The 15699-nt window shown below is 41.7% G+C and overlaps 1 protein-coding gene across 1 annotated transcript in view; it reads right to left on the reverse strand.

Moving 5' to 3' along the window:
* Window positions 1–857: 857 nt before the first annotated feature.
* The window catches only part of PLEKHS1 (pleckstrin homology domain containing, family S member 1), a 21601-nt gene continuing 6759 nt past the window's right edge, over window positions 858–15699 (reverse strand). Inside the window, exons 7-12 of the mRNA XM_006880164.1 lie at window positions 13787–13912; window positions 10747–10853; window positions 9381–9545; window positions 7160–7261; window positions 2934–3069; window positions 858–1037 (exon numbers count right to left, since the gene is read on the reverse strand). Of these exons, the coding sequence (XP_006880226.1) occupies window positions 858–1037; window positions 2934–3069; window positions 7160–7261; window positions 9381–9545; window positions 10747–10853; window positions 13787–13912 (816 nt within the window). The remainder of the gene's footprint in view (window positions 1038–2933; window positions 3070–7159; window positions 7262–9380; window positions 9546–10746; window positions 10854–13786; window positions 13913–15699) is intronic.

The raw sequence follows: 15699 nt of genomic DNA on the forward strand, positions 1-15699 counted from the left end.
AAAGCTAGTTTTAGATTCTTGGTTCTGTCTCTGGATAGCTAAAAAAATAGGAGCCGTCAAGAAAGCTTTATGATCCATCATTCAAGATCTTACTTTCTTCTTGTGTAAAATGAGGACATGCTGAAGTACGATTTCTGAAGCCTGCTTTTGCTCTGACATTCCCTGATATTATTAGTACTTTGGATCTCGGTCTCCTTTTTCCTATTTATGAGGGAGGAAAATGATTCTCTTAGCCTTCCAGAATAAATGAGTACATTTAAAGACTTTTCAAATTTAGGATTGCTAAGTAGTTCTTTCATTACTTATGTGGGAAGCATATCTTTGCTGGAATGACCACAAACTACTTCAGATTCTGAGATGGCTAAGAATCCTTAAGAAGAACAAGATAAATATTGAATCCAAGAAATTATTCTGTGTAACTCAGAATGTGGACATGAGATGATGGTGCAGGAGGTGCTTGGGAAGGGCGATAAGGTATCACATCTCTCTTGGGGAATTTGACTTCCTGGAACGAGCATTTCCAACTGTTGGCTCCTTAACAAAGAATCAGTTGTGTGAACGATGGCCTCAGCAGAACATACTGTGCCTTTAGAAGAGGGACTTATCCAGTTTACACTTGTGCTTCGAACGAAGTCCAAGATAATAAGGCCTTACATCACTGTGTTCCATAGTTATTATCCCACTTGACCCTTTCAACCTCCCTGACTGGCCAGAGAGAGGGTGGTTGTCCCATTGTTAAGATGAAGGTAGGGAAATTCAGAGAGGTGTACCAGAATCACACACGGCGGTGATAGAATGAACCTGGCCCACAGTTTTGGTCTACAGTCCCTGCTCTGCTGTGGTAGCTCGTTGGTGTGCTATTGTCCGGTTCCTTTCTGCTGGCCCTTCTTGATGGCTGGACTTCTTTTTGGTGCCTTTTCCAGATCAGGTTTATCCCAATGAAAAGGTGCAACCTGCTGGTGTTTTCCTGGGCAGGTACAGTCAGGAGAGTGGAATGTCTCTGAATTTGGGATCCGGCCGATAGTGAGTTTAACTTTCTATAACACAAGAAACAATAAAAAAAAATTTTTTTTTAACCCCTAAAGAGTATCCTTCAGAGTGTTTGTAATCTGCCTTTGTTTACACCCTCTGGGGCTGTTTTTGAAGCGCATCTTTGATAGACTAAAGGATGAGAAGAGCTCAGTGGTGACTTGTGGAGATGTTGGATTATCCCTTTACCACGCCTTCCACTTGCTAATCTGTGAGTGCCTTACGTTTAGGCCAAGGCTACTTTTGTGGCTCTAGAACTTACCATCGTAGCCAGCACAGAGTGGATGTCTGATAAATAGTGGGCAAATGATACCCAGCTTTTCTCCTTGCTCTTTCACTAACTGTACATCTTAATCATTCCCCCAAACTTCACTGGATTTCCCTGTTTACATAGTAGCAATAGGACAGCTCGTCTATCCAACAAAGTTATCATGCAATACAGAAGAGGCGCCAAAACCCAAACCTTTTGCTATTGGAGAGCTGGATCCAAGTCATGGTGACCTGATAGGGCTGCACAGGGTCTTTGGCATTAAGGTTGTAATCTTTGTGGAACCAGACACTGATGTCTTTCTTCACTGAGCTCTTTCTACATGCTAAACACTTCTACATGGTCTACCGAACCCTCATCATCTACTGAAGTCAACATTTCAATTTGCAGTGAAGAGATTTAATCACAGTGCCACCAGGGCTCCTTGCAAAAAGGACAAGACATACATAAACTCTTAAGAGTTGTAAGGACGTTGGGAAGTCATCCAGTCTACTGTTGTTCAGAAATCATAAGCCAGGGAGCTCTGGTGGCCTAGTGGCAAGGAGCTGCAACTACAATCCCAGAGGCGAATGGTTCGAATCCACCAGATGCTCTGCTGGGGAAGGAGGGACAATCTCCTCCTGTACCAGTCAGATCTGATTTGACGGTACAGGCACACAAAAATAATAAAATAAAATAAAAAGAAATCATAAGCCAAAGAACCATTTTTTTCAAGGAGACTTATGGGAAATCTCCCTGCATAAAAGGTATGATCAATCCTCTCTCTCTCTCTCCCCCTCTCATCTCAATGCTTAATCCCTTGTACTACTAGAGTTCTTTAAAGCAGGAAAGGAACTAATAATTTGGAGGTCTTACTAGTAAGTTGGCCCCATGATTAGCAGTCTAAAAAAGCACATCCGCAGAAGATATCTACATATTTCACTTCTCTCACTACCTCTGTGAGGAAGGTATGGCTGTTGTGAGTTCAGAGATGAGAAATAGAGGCTTAACACAGGGAACTTAATATAAGGTTGCACAATTTGATGGGTAGAGGGAGGGACTCGTAAAGGAAAGGGGAAAGGTCTGGTGTGAAAAACAATGTATATGAACTTTATGAACTTTGTATGTAAACAAGTATAAAATAACTTTTTTTTAAAAACCCACAAATACCAACAGGGAACTTTTCCAACATCCCTTGGCCAATAATAGTAGAAGTAAAAGTTAGTAACTATAGTGATCACCTGATATATGTCTTTTATTTTCATAAGATCATGACATCTGTTAACTCATTTAACACTCCAACAACTCTATGAGGTGTTATAATGCCCAACATTACAGAAGATAAAACACTGCGACCCAGATTGACGAAGAAGCTGGGATTCAACCAGATCCTGTCGGATTCTACTGCAGGCCCCTTTTGCCTCATCTCACTGCTTCCAAATGTTCCCCCACCCAGATGTTCTGTCTCCTCACCCACTGTGCTTTCCAATTACTGAGAGAATTTTGACAGAGACTTAATAACATTATGCTATTTCTACTTGGTGACTGAGGAAGAATCCCATATGTGTTCAGAGTACTTTTCAGACATTGTATAAACCATGATCTTGTTCCTTCTGGCCCTGACGTGCCTCAGCCGTGGCTAGCAGGCAGCACTTACCTCCTTTTGAATGGACCGACTGAGAAACAAGGAGACTTCCTCCAAGTTTCGGGGCTTCAGATCATTCACGGCCAGTAGGTGGTCTCCATGGCAGAATAAGCATCCTAGGCGCGGGGGGCCTGCCCACTGGGCCACACTGCAGTGGGACACAGCACGCAGCAACAGTGTGAGACCACAGGACAGAGATGACGTGTACAGGCTCTACAGTCCATCTGGCCCATTGCTTCTGCTGTTAGCAGTTTCCTTCGTCAAGCTGCACCCATCTAAACCAGATTGCTGCCTTTCTCTACCTAGAATGTGATTCCTATCCAATCCCTTTTGGAGCCTAACCTTCCTCCAAACTCAGCTCCATGATACCACCTTCGTGAAACCATCTACTTCCTCTACTGTATGTAATTTGTATCTTCTCCCCCCATCCTCCTCTCATACCATGAGTACCTTATGGGAGCACTGTTACATTGTAGACATTTTATATTTACTTGTTTGTAAGGCCATTTTTTCTACCAGGTACTGAAACTTTGGAAGGGCGGTACTATACATATTTTTTTTTTTTAATTTTTAGAAGAGTTTTTATATCCTTATGATTCAATATAAACAGGTTTTTCATAAGTATTTTAAAGACTGTCAGTTGGGTGGATATGGCCTCTTGAGCCTGGAAGAGAGGTCGTATAGTCCTGGTGTGTCCACCTGTCGTACAGAGGTAACTCGTGGTTGCTGTGAAGCTGAACATTGTGACACTGATGTGTCAAGTGCGTTAATGGTTATCCATGGCGGACAGTGTTTGGTGGAGCTTCCCGATTAAAACAAGCTTGGAAGCAGGAGCAGCATCCACTTCTGTAAATAGCTTGCCTCTGGAAACCCTATGAACCTGGAGAAAGGATGAAAGTCACTCATGTGTTGAGGACTTTCATTCATAGGGTCGCTATGGGTCGTCTACGACCCAATGGTGGTTAAGAAGAAGAACAGCAACAATTTTAAAGCAGTAATCACAGAATTGTTAAGCATAATAGTTAATAAACAAATATCAAATTCATTCTTGATTAAGTTGAGAGCAAGAAATGCAGGTAAGGAGGTATTGAACCTGGACAGATTGTGAGAAATCTGTAATAATGGAAGGGTATGCTTTCTGTCCTCTTTGAGTTTATGAGACATTTGATAATTTTATGGTCTGAATTTTGTCCCCCAAAACTATGCTTTATAAAGCCCAACTTCTGTGCGTGCAGTTATAATTCCATTTGGTCATGTGTGGTCTTTTTTATGTTAACAAAGCAGCATGAGTGTGAGTGTATTTGGAGCCAGTATTCTCTGAAATATATAACCTGAATTTACAAATCATCTCATTAATATACTTGATACATTGAACACTAAAGACTGAAGACCAACAAATTGTTGGATGACATCAAAGACATGTACATGAAGAAAGCAAAAAGGTCATTAAAAACCCAGGAAAGGAAGAAAAGACCAAAATGGATGTCAGAAGCCAATCTAGAGCTTACTCTTCAACGTAGAGACAATAACAAAAAGGGAAAGATTGATAAAGAGAGCTGGATAGGAGATTCCAAAGGGGAGCTTGAGAAGATAAAAGTATAAGAAATGTGCACGGACCTGAAAATAGAGAACGAGACAGGAAAAAACACACTCTGGAGTTCTGAACCTGAAAGAATGGAAGGGGACGGGGTGGGGGTGGGGGAACCAAGCCTTAAGTTGCAATTTTGAATGAAGGATCCTATGGGCAAAATATATTGAATGATGCAGGAAACATCAAAAGATGGAAAAAGTACATAGAGTCACTGGATCAAAAAGGATGAATGATTTCAGAAGAAGCATATATGATCAAGAACTAATGATACTAAAGAAAGACGTCCAATCTGTACTGAAGGCCTTAGCAAAAAGTAAAGCTCTGGGAATTGACAGAATACCAATTGAGGTGTTGGCAAACAGATAAAGCTCACTCCACTGTGCCAAGAAGTGTGGAACCCTGAATGGATGAGAATCCTATTTGTACCTACTTTTTTTTAAAAAGGTGATCCAACACAATATGGAAATTATCAGTTTAATTAATAACACACATAAACAAAATATTGCTAAGATTGTTCAAAGGTGGCTGAAGCAGTATATTCACAGGAAACTTCCAGAAACTCGAGCTGGATTCGGAAGAGGTCATGGAACAATGAAATGGATACTTTTGCTGATGTCAGCTAGATCTTGGCAAAAAGCAGGGAATACCAGAAGGATTTTTACTTGTACTTTATTGACTATGCCTGGACTGTATGGATCATAGCAAATTATCGATAACATTGAGAAGAATGGGAATTTCAGAACACTTAACTGTCCTCATGTACTTAGACCAAGAAGCAAGGGATAAATCAAGGGCATATTGCATGGTTTAAAATCAGGAAAGGTGTCTGTCAGGGTTGTATCCCTTCTTCATGCCTATTCAGTCTGTATGCTGAACAAATAATTTGAGAAGTTAGACTATGTGAAGAAGAATATGGCATCAAGATTGGAGGAAAACTCATCAACAACCTACATTAAACAGATAACACAACTTTGTTTGCAGGAAGTGAAAAAGACTTGAAGCACTTACTGAAGAAGATCAAAGACTGTATAGCTGTCAATATGGGCTGCATCCCAATATCAAGGGAACAAATCTTCACGATTGGACTAATAGGCAGCATCAAAGTTGTCAATGATTTCATTTTACTTAGATCTGCAAGCAACACCCATGGACATAGCAGTTGAGAAATCAAAATATGAATACGTGTTATGTTGGTCAAATCTACTGCCAAGGACCTCTTTAAAGACTAATGAGCAAGGATGTCAGTTTAAAGAACAAAGTCGGCCTGGTCCACACCATGATATAGTCAGTTGCTTCATATGCATATGAAAGTTGGACAGCTAAGGAGGATGACCCAAAGAACTGATGCCTTTGCATTGTGGTGTTGGAGAAGAGTATGTGACACACCATGGGCTGTCAAAAGAACAAACTAGATTGGCAGATGTGCAACCAGGATCCTCCTGAGGGACAAGAATGGTGCAAGTTCGCCTCACAATCTTTGGGTATATTGTGAGGGGGCACCAGTCCTTGGAAAAGACACCACACAGAGAAGAGCGGAGGGCCAGCAAAAGAGATGAAGACCTTCAATGAAATGGACTGACACATTGGCTACAACGGTGGGCTTATGCATGGCAGAGATTGTTCGGCAAGTGCAGGACGGGACATTTGTATTTGTTTTGATAAGATCAGTATGAAGGGTAGTCCACTCAAAGACATCTAACAAGATTGGCAGTCTTGAAATATAAAAGTGATTAAATACAAACTAGCAAACAGAGATGGGGAAGAGACACCAAGCTATCTGAAGATTGACCAGGAGCAGAAGCACAAGGCCAGGACTTTCCTCCAGAGCTGACAGAGAGAAAGTCTCGTTCCAGAGTCAGTACCCTGAATGTGCCTAGTGGTAAGAAGCTGTGCATCAATCCCAAAGGCGTGCTGTTCAAATCCACCAGCTTCTCCAAGGAAGGACAGGCTCTCTCCTCTCGTGCAATTTACTGCCTCTGAAAACCCACTGGAGGGTCAGCTGTGAGTCAATTCCGCTCAATGGCACAAAACAACAAACTGAGAAATTTTTTGTTTCTTAAAGCCACTCACTTCTGTTAATGTGATAGTGTCACTTCTTAACTAAAACAAGTACGTAACATACTTTAAAGAATTTGCTACCCTTTGATATGTGATCTCTCACCAAACTCCTAACTCTAAGAGAATGTAGAATCAAATAGGCAATGATTACTTGAAGAATATTCTCTCCCATACAATCTTTTGTATCTGAGTTTCTGATCAACAATATTGTAAAAAGGCATTTAAAATCTTCACCCCTGTTACGGCTTTTCCTTTTTCAGACCTTTGATTTTTATTGACTTCACTGGCTCACTCATTTTACAGTATGTGTAGAGTGAGGGGGACTGATTTCCTTGGGCTACGCTTACTTATTACCCATTCCTCCTACTTTGCAAATCAGGTATTTCCTGCTTCCTGGACTTTGAAGTATGCCTATACCAACTCACCTCTTTAGTGACACTTCCACACTACAATGTTTGTGTTTTTGCCAGCCTCAGTGGAAGACCCCTTGTACCAACCATCTGGCCATGTCATCAAATAGAATGTTGAAGATACAATACTTTGTCTCCCGTCCCATTTATAACCAGTAGCATTCAAATCTCTGCCCTACCATATCCGTCCTGCAGCTTCAATGAGAGCGAGATAGTCTATGATGTCAGGAGGAGAAAGGAACACATCCAGTTTCTCCACTTGGCCTTCATCAGGAATGTTACTGTGAGATAAGACATTTGGAGAAGTCATATTAGGTAACTGACCCCGGACTTGAACTAGTGAGCAGTTTTGCTGGCTTTCCCCTCCTCTCTTAAATTCTAAAATATATACAACATAAAAATGCCATTTTAACAATTCCCAAGTGTACAGTCCAGGGGCATTAATCACACTCCACAATGTTGTGCAACTATCGCCCTATTTGTTTAAAAATCTTTTCCGTCACCCTAACCAGAAATTTGGTATCCATTAAGCAATGACTTTCCATTCCCTCACCCTGTGGGAACCCCTGATCTACTTTTATGTATTTGCTTATTTTAGACATTTCAAATTGAGATCATAGAATGTTTGTCCTTTCATAGCTGACTTATTTCATACAGCATAATGTTTCCAAAGTCCATCTATGTCCCAGCATCTGGAGAGGAAGACCCAGGATGAGATGGACTGACTCAGAGACTTGAGAAATGGGGTTAGGTGTGTCAGAGCCAGTGAGATTGGCTCAGGATAGGGCAGGCTTCAGAGCTAGTGTCCGTAGGGTCATTATGAGTCTTAGGTGACTCAATGGTACATAACAACCACCACTACATGGTGAAATAATATTGTATTGTATCTTTATACCGTATTTTGTTAATCTGTTCGTCCATAGATGGACATTTGGTTTGTTTCTGCCTTGCAGCTGTTGTGTTTAATGCACATTGAACATTGAACATAATGTATTTAATGAACATTGGTGGACAAGTGGTATCTATTTGAGTCTCTATTTCTTTGCACTATATACCCAGGAGTTGAACTGCTGGATTCTAAGTAAACTCATGGCTTCTTACATTTGAGGTTGCATTTTCCTATCATAACATGGGCCTAAACATTTAGAGAAAATAGCAACTTAAGTTACTTAAGACTGCTTGTGAGTGCCTTCCCTCATTAGGACATAGACATTGGACAAGGAACTAAAAGGAACTAAATTCACTACATTCTCTCAAGTCAGTGTGGTGACCTACTGGAAGGAAGCGGCACTGCAATCCTGAAGGCACGCAGTTCAAATACACCAGCTGCTTCTTTCCCTGTGATTAACTGCCTCTGAAAACTCTTGGAGGGTCAGCTATGGGTCGGTCCCCCCTCCCCCCACATCATCTACTTGATAACTGACCCTCCAGCAGGTTTCCTGGAACTCTAAAGTACGTTCCTCCTGTGACGCCACTGGTGGATTTGAACCACCGAAGAGGTGCATCCTTTGGGTTGGCAGTGCACCCCCTCTATAGATTACACTACCAGAGTGCTCGCTCTATTATCTATCTATCTATCTATCTATCTATCTATCTATCTATCTATCTATCATCTATCTAATATATATCTATATCTATCATCGATATATATAGATATATATACCTATGTTTTCTGGTTTGGGGTTGAGACTAGGGTGTGGCTTTTGCTCACAGCAGGTGTGAGCTGATTGGATTTGGTCTCATATTTTAAAAGGCTTTTAGTTTTTGTGGATCTCCCCAAAAAGAACAAGCTCTGTGACAGGAGTGGCATCCACTCCCAGAAAAGCTTTCCTCTAGAAACTCTATGAACTTGGAGCAAAGAAGAAAGTTTGTGTTCAAGATTTTTGTTTATAGGGTCACTATGGGTCATCTAAGACTTTATAGCACTTAACAACAACAAAACCAACCTATATATATATATATGTATGTATATGTATATCTATCTATGTATATATCTATATATATCTAAAAATTATTTTTCTAAGAGATTACACTAAAAGAGTCAAAATCATATGCTCATGTTACCACTTAAAACCAATTCATCTGCATGCAACTTGTGTGCCTTCAGTTATGCTCACAGTACGGTCTGGATGGCATTCTACTCTGGTTGCTTATGGCCAAGGGACAACTTTTCAGGAAACATCCTTGCAGTTCTCTTGTTCATGTCCTTGGCCATGACTTTAGCGAAAGGGAAAAGCTGCTCGTATTCTTGGCCAACGTGGAGCTTTTTAGGAATGGTTTTGAAATGTGAATACTGAGTACAATCAGAAGCATGCCTTGCCCTGGGAACCCATGAGGTCTTAGGAATTAGAACTTTACTTGATTAGTATAGACAGTTGCACCAGAGTTAGTGAGGTCGACCTCTTTTTGTCATCCACAGTCTTTGCTTCTGAACTGGCAGGTGACAGACACGAGTCATTTTCTAAGCCTTTTTCTTGCAGGTGAAGTCCCCCATCTTGGGTTTCTGGAAGGGCCTGGGCTGCTTCTTTGCTCTCAGCCAACTGGTGGGGCGTCTCTTTGGAAACACTAGCATATAGAAAGTTACATTCACTTACAGCTTGGCCCTTGTGTGAATCAGAATTAAGTAGCTCATAGCCATGTGAAAGCTGTCAGTCTTAAAGGATGCCTGACCATCAGAATCACAGCCACAACTAGAATCAGATCCAATGAATTTTCCTTCTAGAAATGGATGGAGAATCAAAAGAACACTTCACATGGGGCAGCGTTTAGAGGACAGAACTGATAGACATAAATGCAAAATCAAACCCAGCTTTCTCAGGGAACTCTGGTGGCCAAGTGGCAAGAAGCTGCACTGCAATCCTGAAGGCATGCAGCTCGAATCCACCAGATGCTCTGCTTGGAGAGGAAGAGGCAGTCTCCTCCTGTGCAAGTCGGGTTTGACTCAAAGGTATACAGTAAGGAAAAAAAAAGGGCAAGAATCTGCACTGCAAAAACAACTTTCTCAGGAGATAGAAATTGTCCAGAGGCTTTTCTAATGGTTCTTGGTAGGTGGGTGAGGGAACCATTGCCACTTTTTCTTGTTCTGAGATCATTAAATGATATGCTACACTTAGTGTGTAGTAATGTTTTCACTAGTATATTGTTGTTGTTGTTGTTAAGCGCTGTCGAGTCACAGGCGACTCATAGCGACCCTATGAAGGAGAGCCCTCGACGCTTGGGTGCCTCTCATCCTCTCTCCAGGTTCATAGGGTTTCCGAAGGCAAGATATTACGGAAGTGGATGCCACTCCTCCTTCCAACTAGTATATTAGATTATTTTTTTTTTATGTGTGTACCGTCAAATTGGATCTGACTGGTACAGGAGGCGATTGTTCCTCCTTCTTCAGCAGAGCATCTGGTGGATTTGAACCACGCACCTCTGGGATTGCAGTGCAGTTTCCTGCCACTAGGCCACCAGAGCTCGTATATTAGATATTTAAAATAACTCATGGTGGTTGTTCTACCACGTGAGATTGGCTATTAGGTGATATATGTCTACCTGTGTGTATGTGTATATATACTGACTTCTCTGGGCCGGTTCTGACCCATTTGTGACCCTCCGTAAGCTTTCTGAGAGAGCACAGCTTTGTGAGAGGAGACTGCCCATCTTTCTTCTGTGGAGCAGCCGGTGGATTTGAAGTGCTGACTTTCTGGTTAGCAGTCTGTTATGTTACCCACTGGGCCACAAAGTTTCCTTACAAGAGTGTGTGAGCGTAAGCTTTACTTACCAGGATTTCATTGACATGTAAGGATTTTCTGTTCTCTTGAAGGCCTTGGCTGAGCCAGCAGTTTCAACGGCTCCATCGGTGTCATTGGCATCGATGATCTTATCCAGCTGTGGACAGGAAGATAGATGTAAGGAAGCAGTGTACCCGCCAAGCCCGATGACTTTTATCCCACACGGTCCTTAGTTTCTTTCACGCCATCCTTACATTCTGAAGCTGGGCTCTGGGATAGCAAGTCCGTCCTCCATTGTTGAGCAGTTGTGCTCATTCAGGGAATATCACTCAGACACTTAACAACAGTAACATTAACATAGAGAATGATCAGTTGGCCTACTGGACAGAAAGTCATGCTATCAAGCCAAAGGTGAGTGACTTTTTAAAAAATTTTTATTAAATTGTATTCGTTTTAATGAACATTTACAGAGATTTTGGGTTTTCATTCATTCATTGTTGCCCTGCTTTCTCCACCCTCCTCCCCAGTTCGTTCTTCTTCCCCCCCCCCGCCAATGTCTGTTTTAATTGTCCAATTGCCACAGTGCTTGTCAAAGCCAGTTCTGATTAATCTCCTTTGTCAGTGTGTCCCTTGCCATTCCCTATCACTCCTCCCTGAGAGAGACTTCACCCTGATTCATAAGGAAAAGGGGATGGTGTATTCTCTTAGCTACTTCCTGCTGATCCACGGCCCTCAGGCCTATTTTTCATTGTTTTTGTTCAAACATTCTTCTAGGTTGTATAGCCTTGGTGTGTCCACTTGCTGTACAGAGGTAACTTGTGGTTGTTGTGAAGCTGAACACTGTGACACTGATGTGTCAAATGCATTAATGGTTACCCATGGTAGACAGTGTTTGGTGGAGCTCCCTGATTAAAACAAGCTTGGAAGCAGGAGCGGCATCCACTTCTGTAATAGTTTGCCTCTGGAAACCCTATGAACCTGGAGAAAGGATGAAAGTCACACAAGTATTGAGGACTTTCATTCATAGGGTCATTATGAGTCACCTACGACTCGATGGCACATAACAACAACAACCACAACTCACCTACTGTAAGCAGCAGTTTAGGGGGGACCTAAAATCCATTTTCTTCTCTCAGATCCTCTTGTTCCTCCTGATACAAGTATTCTGTTGGACCAAATCACTATTTACCTTTCTGTTTCATCTCTGGGCACTTATTGGCATGAACTTATTTCCTTGGTCTGCTCACAGGCAGCTTCACAAGAACAGTGGTTAAGTTCTTGGCTGTTAACTGGAACCATCAGGTTCTCCATGGTAATATGATGTGGTGGTCTGGGTGGGCTCAGACTCCGGGGACCTTAGAAAATACTGCACTCAAAGGAGAGACTGCCAGTTAATGAATAGACAGATAGATAGGGGCCACACAATTCATCACCCAATAATTTTGGTCCATGTTATTCTTTCCATTTGTAATGGAAATCACCTCTTAGAATTTGAATGGATCAAATTCTAGCCATCATTAAAATAAAATACTGCCCATGAAGCCTCAATTTCTCCATAGGTCCAAGATGGTCATTTGGGGCAAGAGTTGCTAACAAATAATCAAGGCCTGTCATAACAAACTCATCATGAACCTGCAACCTGAACCCTTAGTTCCAGGTGAGAGTCTTCTCGCTCCACCTATCAGAGCTGGTATTTTAAGGCTTGTGTTAGTGCTAGTCCCTTCTCCCAGGATGCTCCTTTCACTTTTGCCTCTTGAAATTGTGTTTGGATGTAGCTGATGTCCCTTACCCTCATCCGAATTTCAGCTGCTGCTGGTCATCTGTGCTTTCCCAAACTTTATCATCATTATTTCACTCTTTTACCTTTTAGCTTCATAATAGCACCCACCTACTAGTGTTCTGTAAAGTACCTACCATATAATTGGTACTCAGTATGTATCAGAGTGGATAGATTACCACAAAGGCCTAGCTGCCATCAGAGTATTCCAGGAAACACTCGTGTGAGAGGTATTTCTGGACTGAGTAGAGTACAGTGGTCAAAGGAGATTTGGACATGCTGTGTAATGAACGCATCCTGGCCGGCTAGTGAAAATTCACCCATGCATAAACCAAAAACCAAACTAATTGCTGTCAAAACATTTCAAACTCCTAGTGACCCCGCAGAACAGAGTGAAACTGGCTGATAGGGTTTTCACAGCTTGAAATCTTAACAGAAACCAACTGCCACATCTTTTTACCATGGAGAACCTGGCAGGTTTGAACTACTAAGCTTCAACAGGCGAGACCTTGACCACTGTGCCGTCCAAGCTCCTTGAGCTGGTGATAGTACTTGGAGATAATTTCCTGCAAAATAGAGTCACTTTCTTCAGATTCAGGATCCTTAATGACCTGCTTTTTTTTTTTTTTAATTTTCTGCTTCATTTCCCACTGCAGCCCCTCATTCACTCAAGGTCCCAACCACATTATGCACCATGTGTATTTCAAGGGTCACCTTTCTCTGCAGCCTTCTCTGACTCCTGTGACCAGAGAAATGGTTCTCCAAAGCCCTTTGACCATGCTTGTGTGTGACATGTTCAGCTGGTGAGTTCTAAGCCTGCTAAGCTGGTGAGCCTCTGAAGACAGTTAGGAGCTTTGCCAGGCTCATAATTGTAGCTCTCACACTTAATAAGTTACCCTAGCATCAGTACATAAGACAGACTTCCAGTTAATGAATAGATGGATTGATTGGGGCCACACAATTCATCACCCAAGAATTTTGGTCCATGTTATTCTTTCCACTTGTAATGGAAATCATCTCCTTGAATTTGAATGGATCAGATTCTGGCTATGATTCAAATAAAAGAAAATGTCATTTCCTTCCTTGGTCTTCTTGACTGGAAATCAGTCTCCCACCCCAACCAGCCATCCCTCATGCGTTCCTGTTATGACTGTCTCTTTTTCAAGTGCTGGCACTGTGAGTTCATCATCTGTGTGACTTAATCCTGAGTAGATAAACACTAGACCCCGCCTCGTGTCTCAGAGGTGACACCCGGTGGGGGCTCACTCCATATTTGCTGAAAGAGCGAATGATGGAAGGATGCAAAGAGTTACCTCTAAAAGAACACTCCGGGGGCTAATATAATAATTCTCTTCTTCTGTGTCTTGAATGGTCTCCGACGTGAAATCGTGTGGAAGAGAAGCTTGCCTGAATCTTGGAGGAAAGCTTTCCGTGAAATGCTGAATGAAAGAAAAGACGAAGACAGAATCAGGGCTTTCCTTTTTTCCTTTGGGGAAGACAAAATTAAGCCTCATGTTTTCTCAGAAAACTGTACCAGATTATTCTATTTGAGGAGATCAGAGCACTTTTCAAGGTTAACTCCAGAAGCCCATACATCTTGAACTTGCCTTCTATTCATGATGACCACTGAGGCCCTCAGCGCACAGGATTCTTTACTATTGGGAGCTAGAACTCAGAAAGGGCCTTTTCCTGTGTATGTGTTATTCTAAGTCACTACATTCTGCTCTAGAGGCCCCACCCCAGCCCTGTCTTGCTTCTTATAATCAGGTGACATCTGAGGAAGTAATTGGCCCACAGTTAAGACAATGCACCTTTATCTTCCTGTTCAGTATCCTACTTTTGTTCTGCTCAGGTACTTCTGTTGTTTACAGAGCAATGTAATTTGTGATTCTAGCCACGTGATCAAGGAATTATAGGCTTCAAGGTGATCTAAGTTCAACCAATTACTGCTTTCCCGCTTCGTAGATGTAAGCTACTCTATTGATGTAGCTGCAAAAATTACTGTAAGTATAACTGAATTCTTCCAAGAGCAATGTCTTAGAGAAGTTTTTAAAAATTATAACCAATTGCACTTTAATCAGTATAGTTTTGTAATGTGTATAACGTTTGCATGGGATATAGCTTTTACTCTTATCTTTTTTCTGACATATTACTTAAAATTTGTTTTCAAAGAATATCTTTTTCTGGATAACTTTATTTTAGTTTATTTATTTATTTTAATGAACATTTACAGAGATTTTTGGATTTCCATTCATTCATTGTTGCATTTTCCTCCCTGTCCACCCCTCCCCTTCCCCCAGTTCACTTTTCTCTTTGAAAAGTAAAAGAAAAATTCCTTCATTGGTATATAATCCCCCCTGCCCCAAGTACACTCCACTATGCAACCTTCATTCTGGACTCTTGTTGTAAACATAATACCCTAAACTGTTCTCGCCCTCATCTGTTTCAATGCAGTATACATAATTTATCCAGTTTTTCTCAGTCTTACCCCAACCCTGATGTCAGTCCCCTTTAGAGAAGTTTTTAAAAGACTCTAAATGTTCTCTAGGAAGTTCTTGAAAGAAAAGTAGGGGGTTTGGGGTTTTGTTTTACTTTTAAAGAAAAAAAAGATCTCTTTAAATGGTGTCCACTTTTTCAGCTTTAAGATCACAGAGTTAGTCAGTCAATGCTGAAGGGGTGAAGAGAACCACCCCTTAGTTTCAACAACAGCAGCAAACAGTGACAGACGAGCTAGACAAGCTACACTCTTAACCCAAACTGTTCGAGTTCAGTAAAATAAAGAAATAAAATCCTCCTCACTGGCTCTGCATACACATTGTGAAATGGGAAAGAAGACACTTGGGTTTTCTCTGTGGAAGGCAGATCATGAGCAACAAACAAGAAGCATTTGCTAAAAAGGGCGAGCCGTTCCAATCTCATTTCCTCCAGCTCTGGTACTAAAGGAATAACTGAGCTAGGGGCTTTCACCTGGTGAATTTGATGTGCTGCAAAAGGTTTTTAAATGAGTTGGAGAGCTGACCATCTAGATAAAATAAGACCCTCAGGCAAGATGGGTTTGACAGAGTGACTCGCCTTGTAACATGTCCAAGCTATGTCAGACGGAGCTTCAGAATCCTAGCCTCCAAGGAGCAGCCTGGCTTCACCCTTTCCTCTTCACCTTCTCCAGAATGAACTTGTTTGTTCTCCTAGCAGACCATGGTATATTCAACACTCTTCTCCAGCACCA

The sequence above is a fragment of the Elephantulus edwardii genome, unplaced genomic scaffold (assembly GCF_000299155.1).
Source record: "Elephantulus edwardii isolate Elephantulus edwardi_28Jun2011 unplaced genomic scaffold, EleEdw1.0 scaffold00006, whole genome shotgun sequence".
In the NCBI taxonomy this organism is placed as follows: Eukaryota; Metazoa; Chordata; class Mammalia; order Macroscelidea; family Macroscelididae; genus Elephantulus; species Elephantulus edwardii.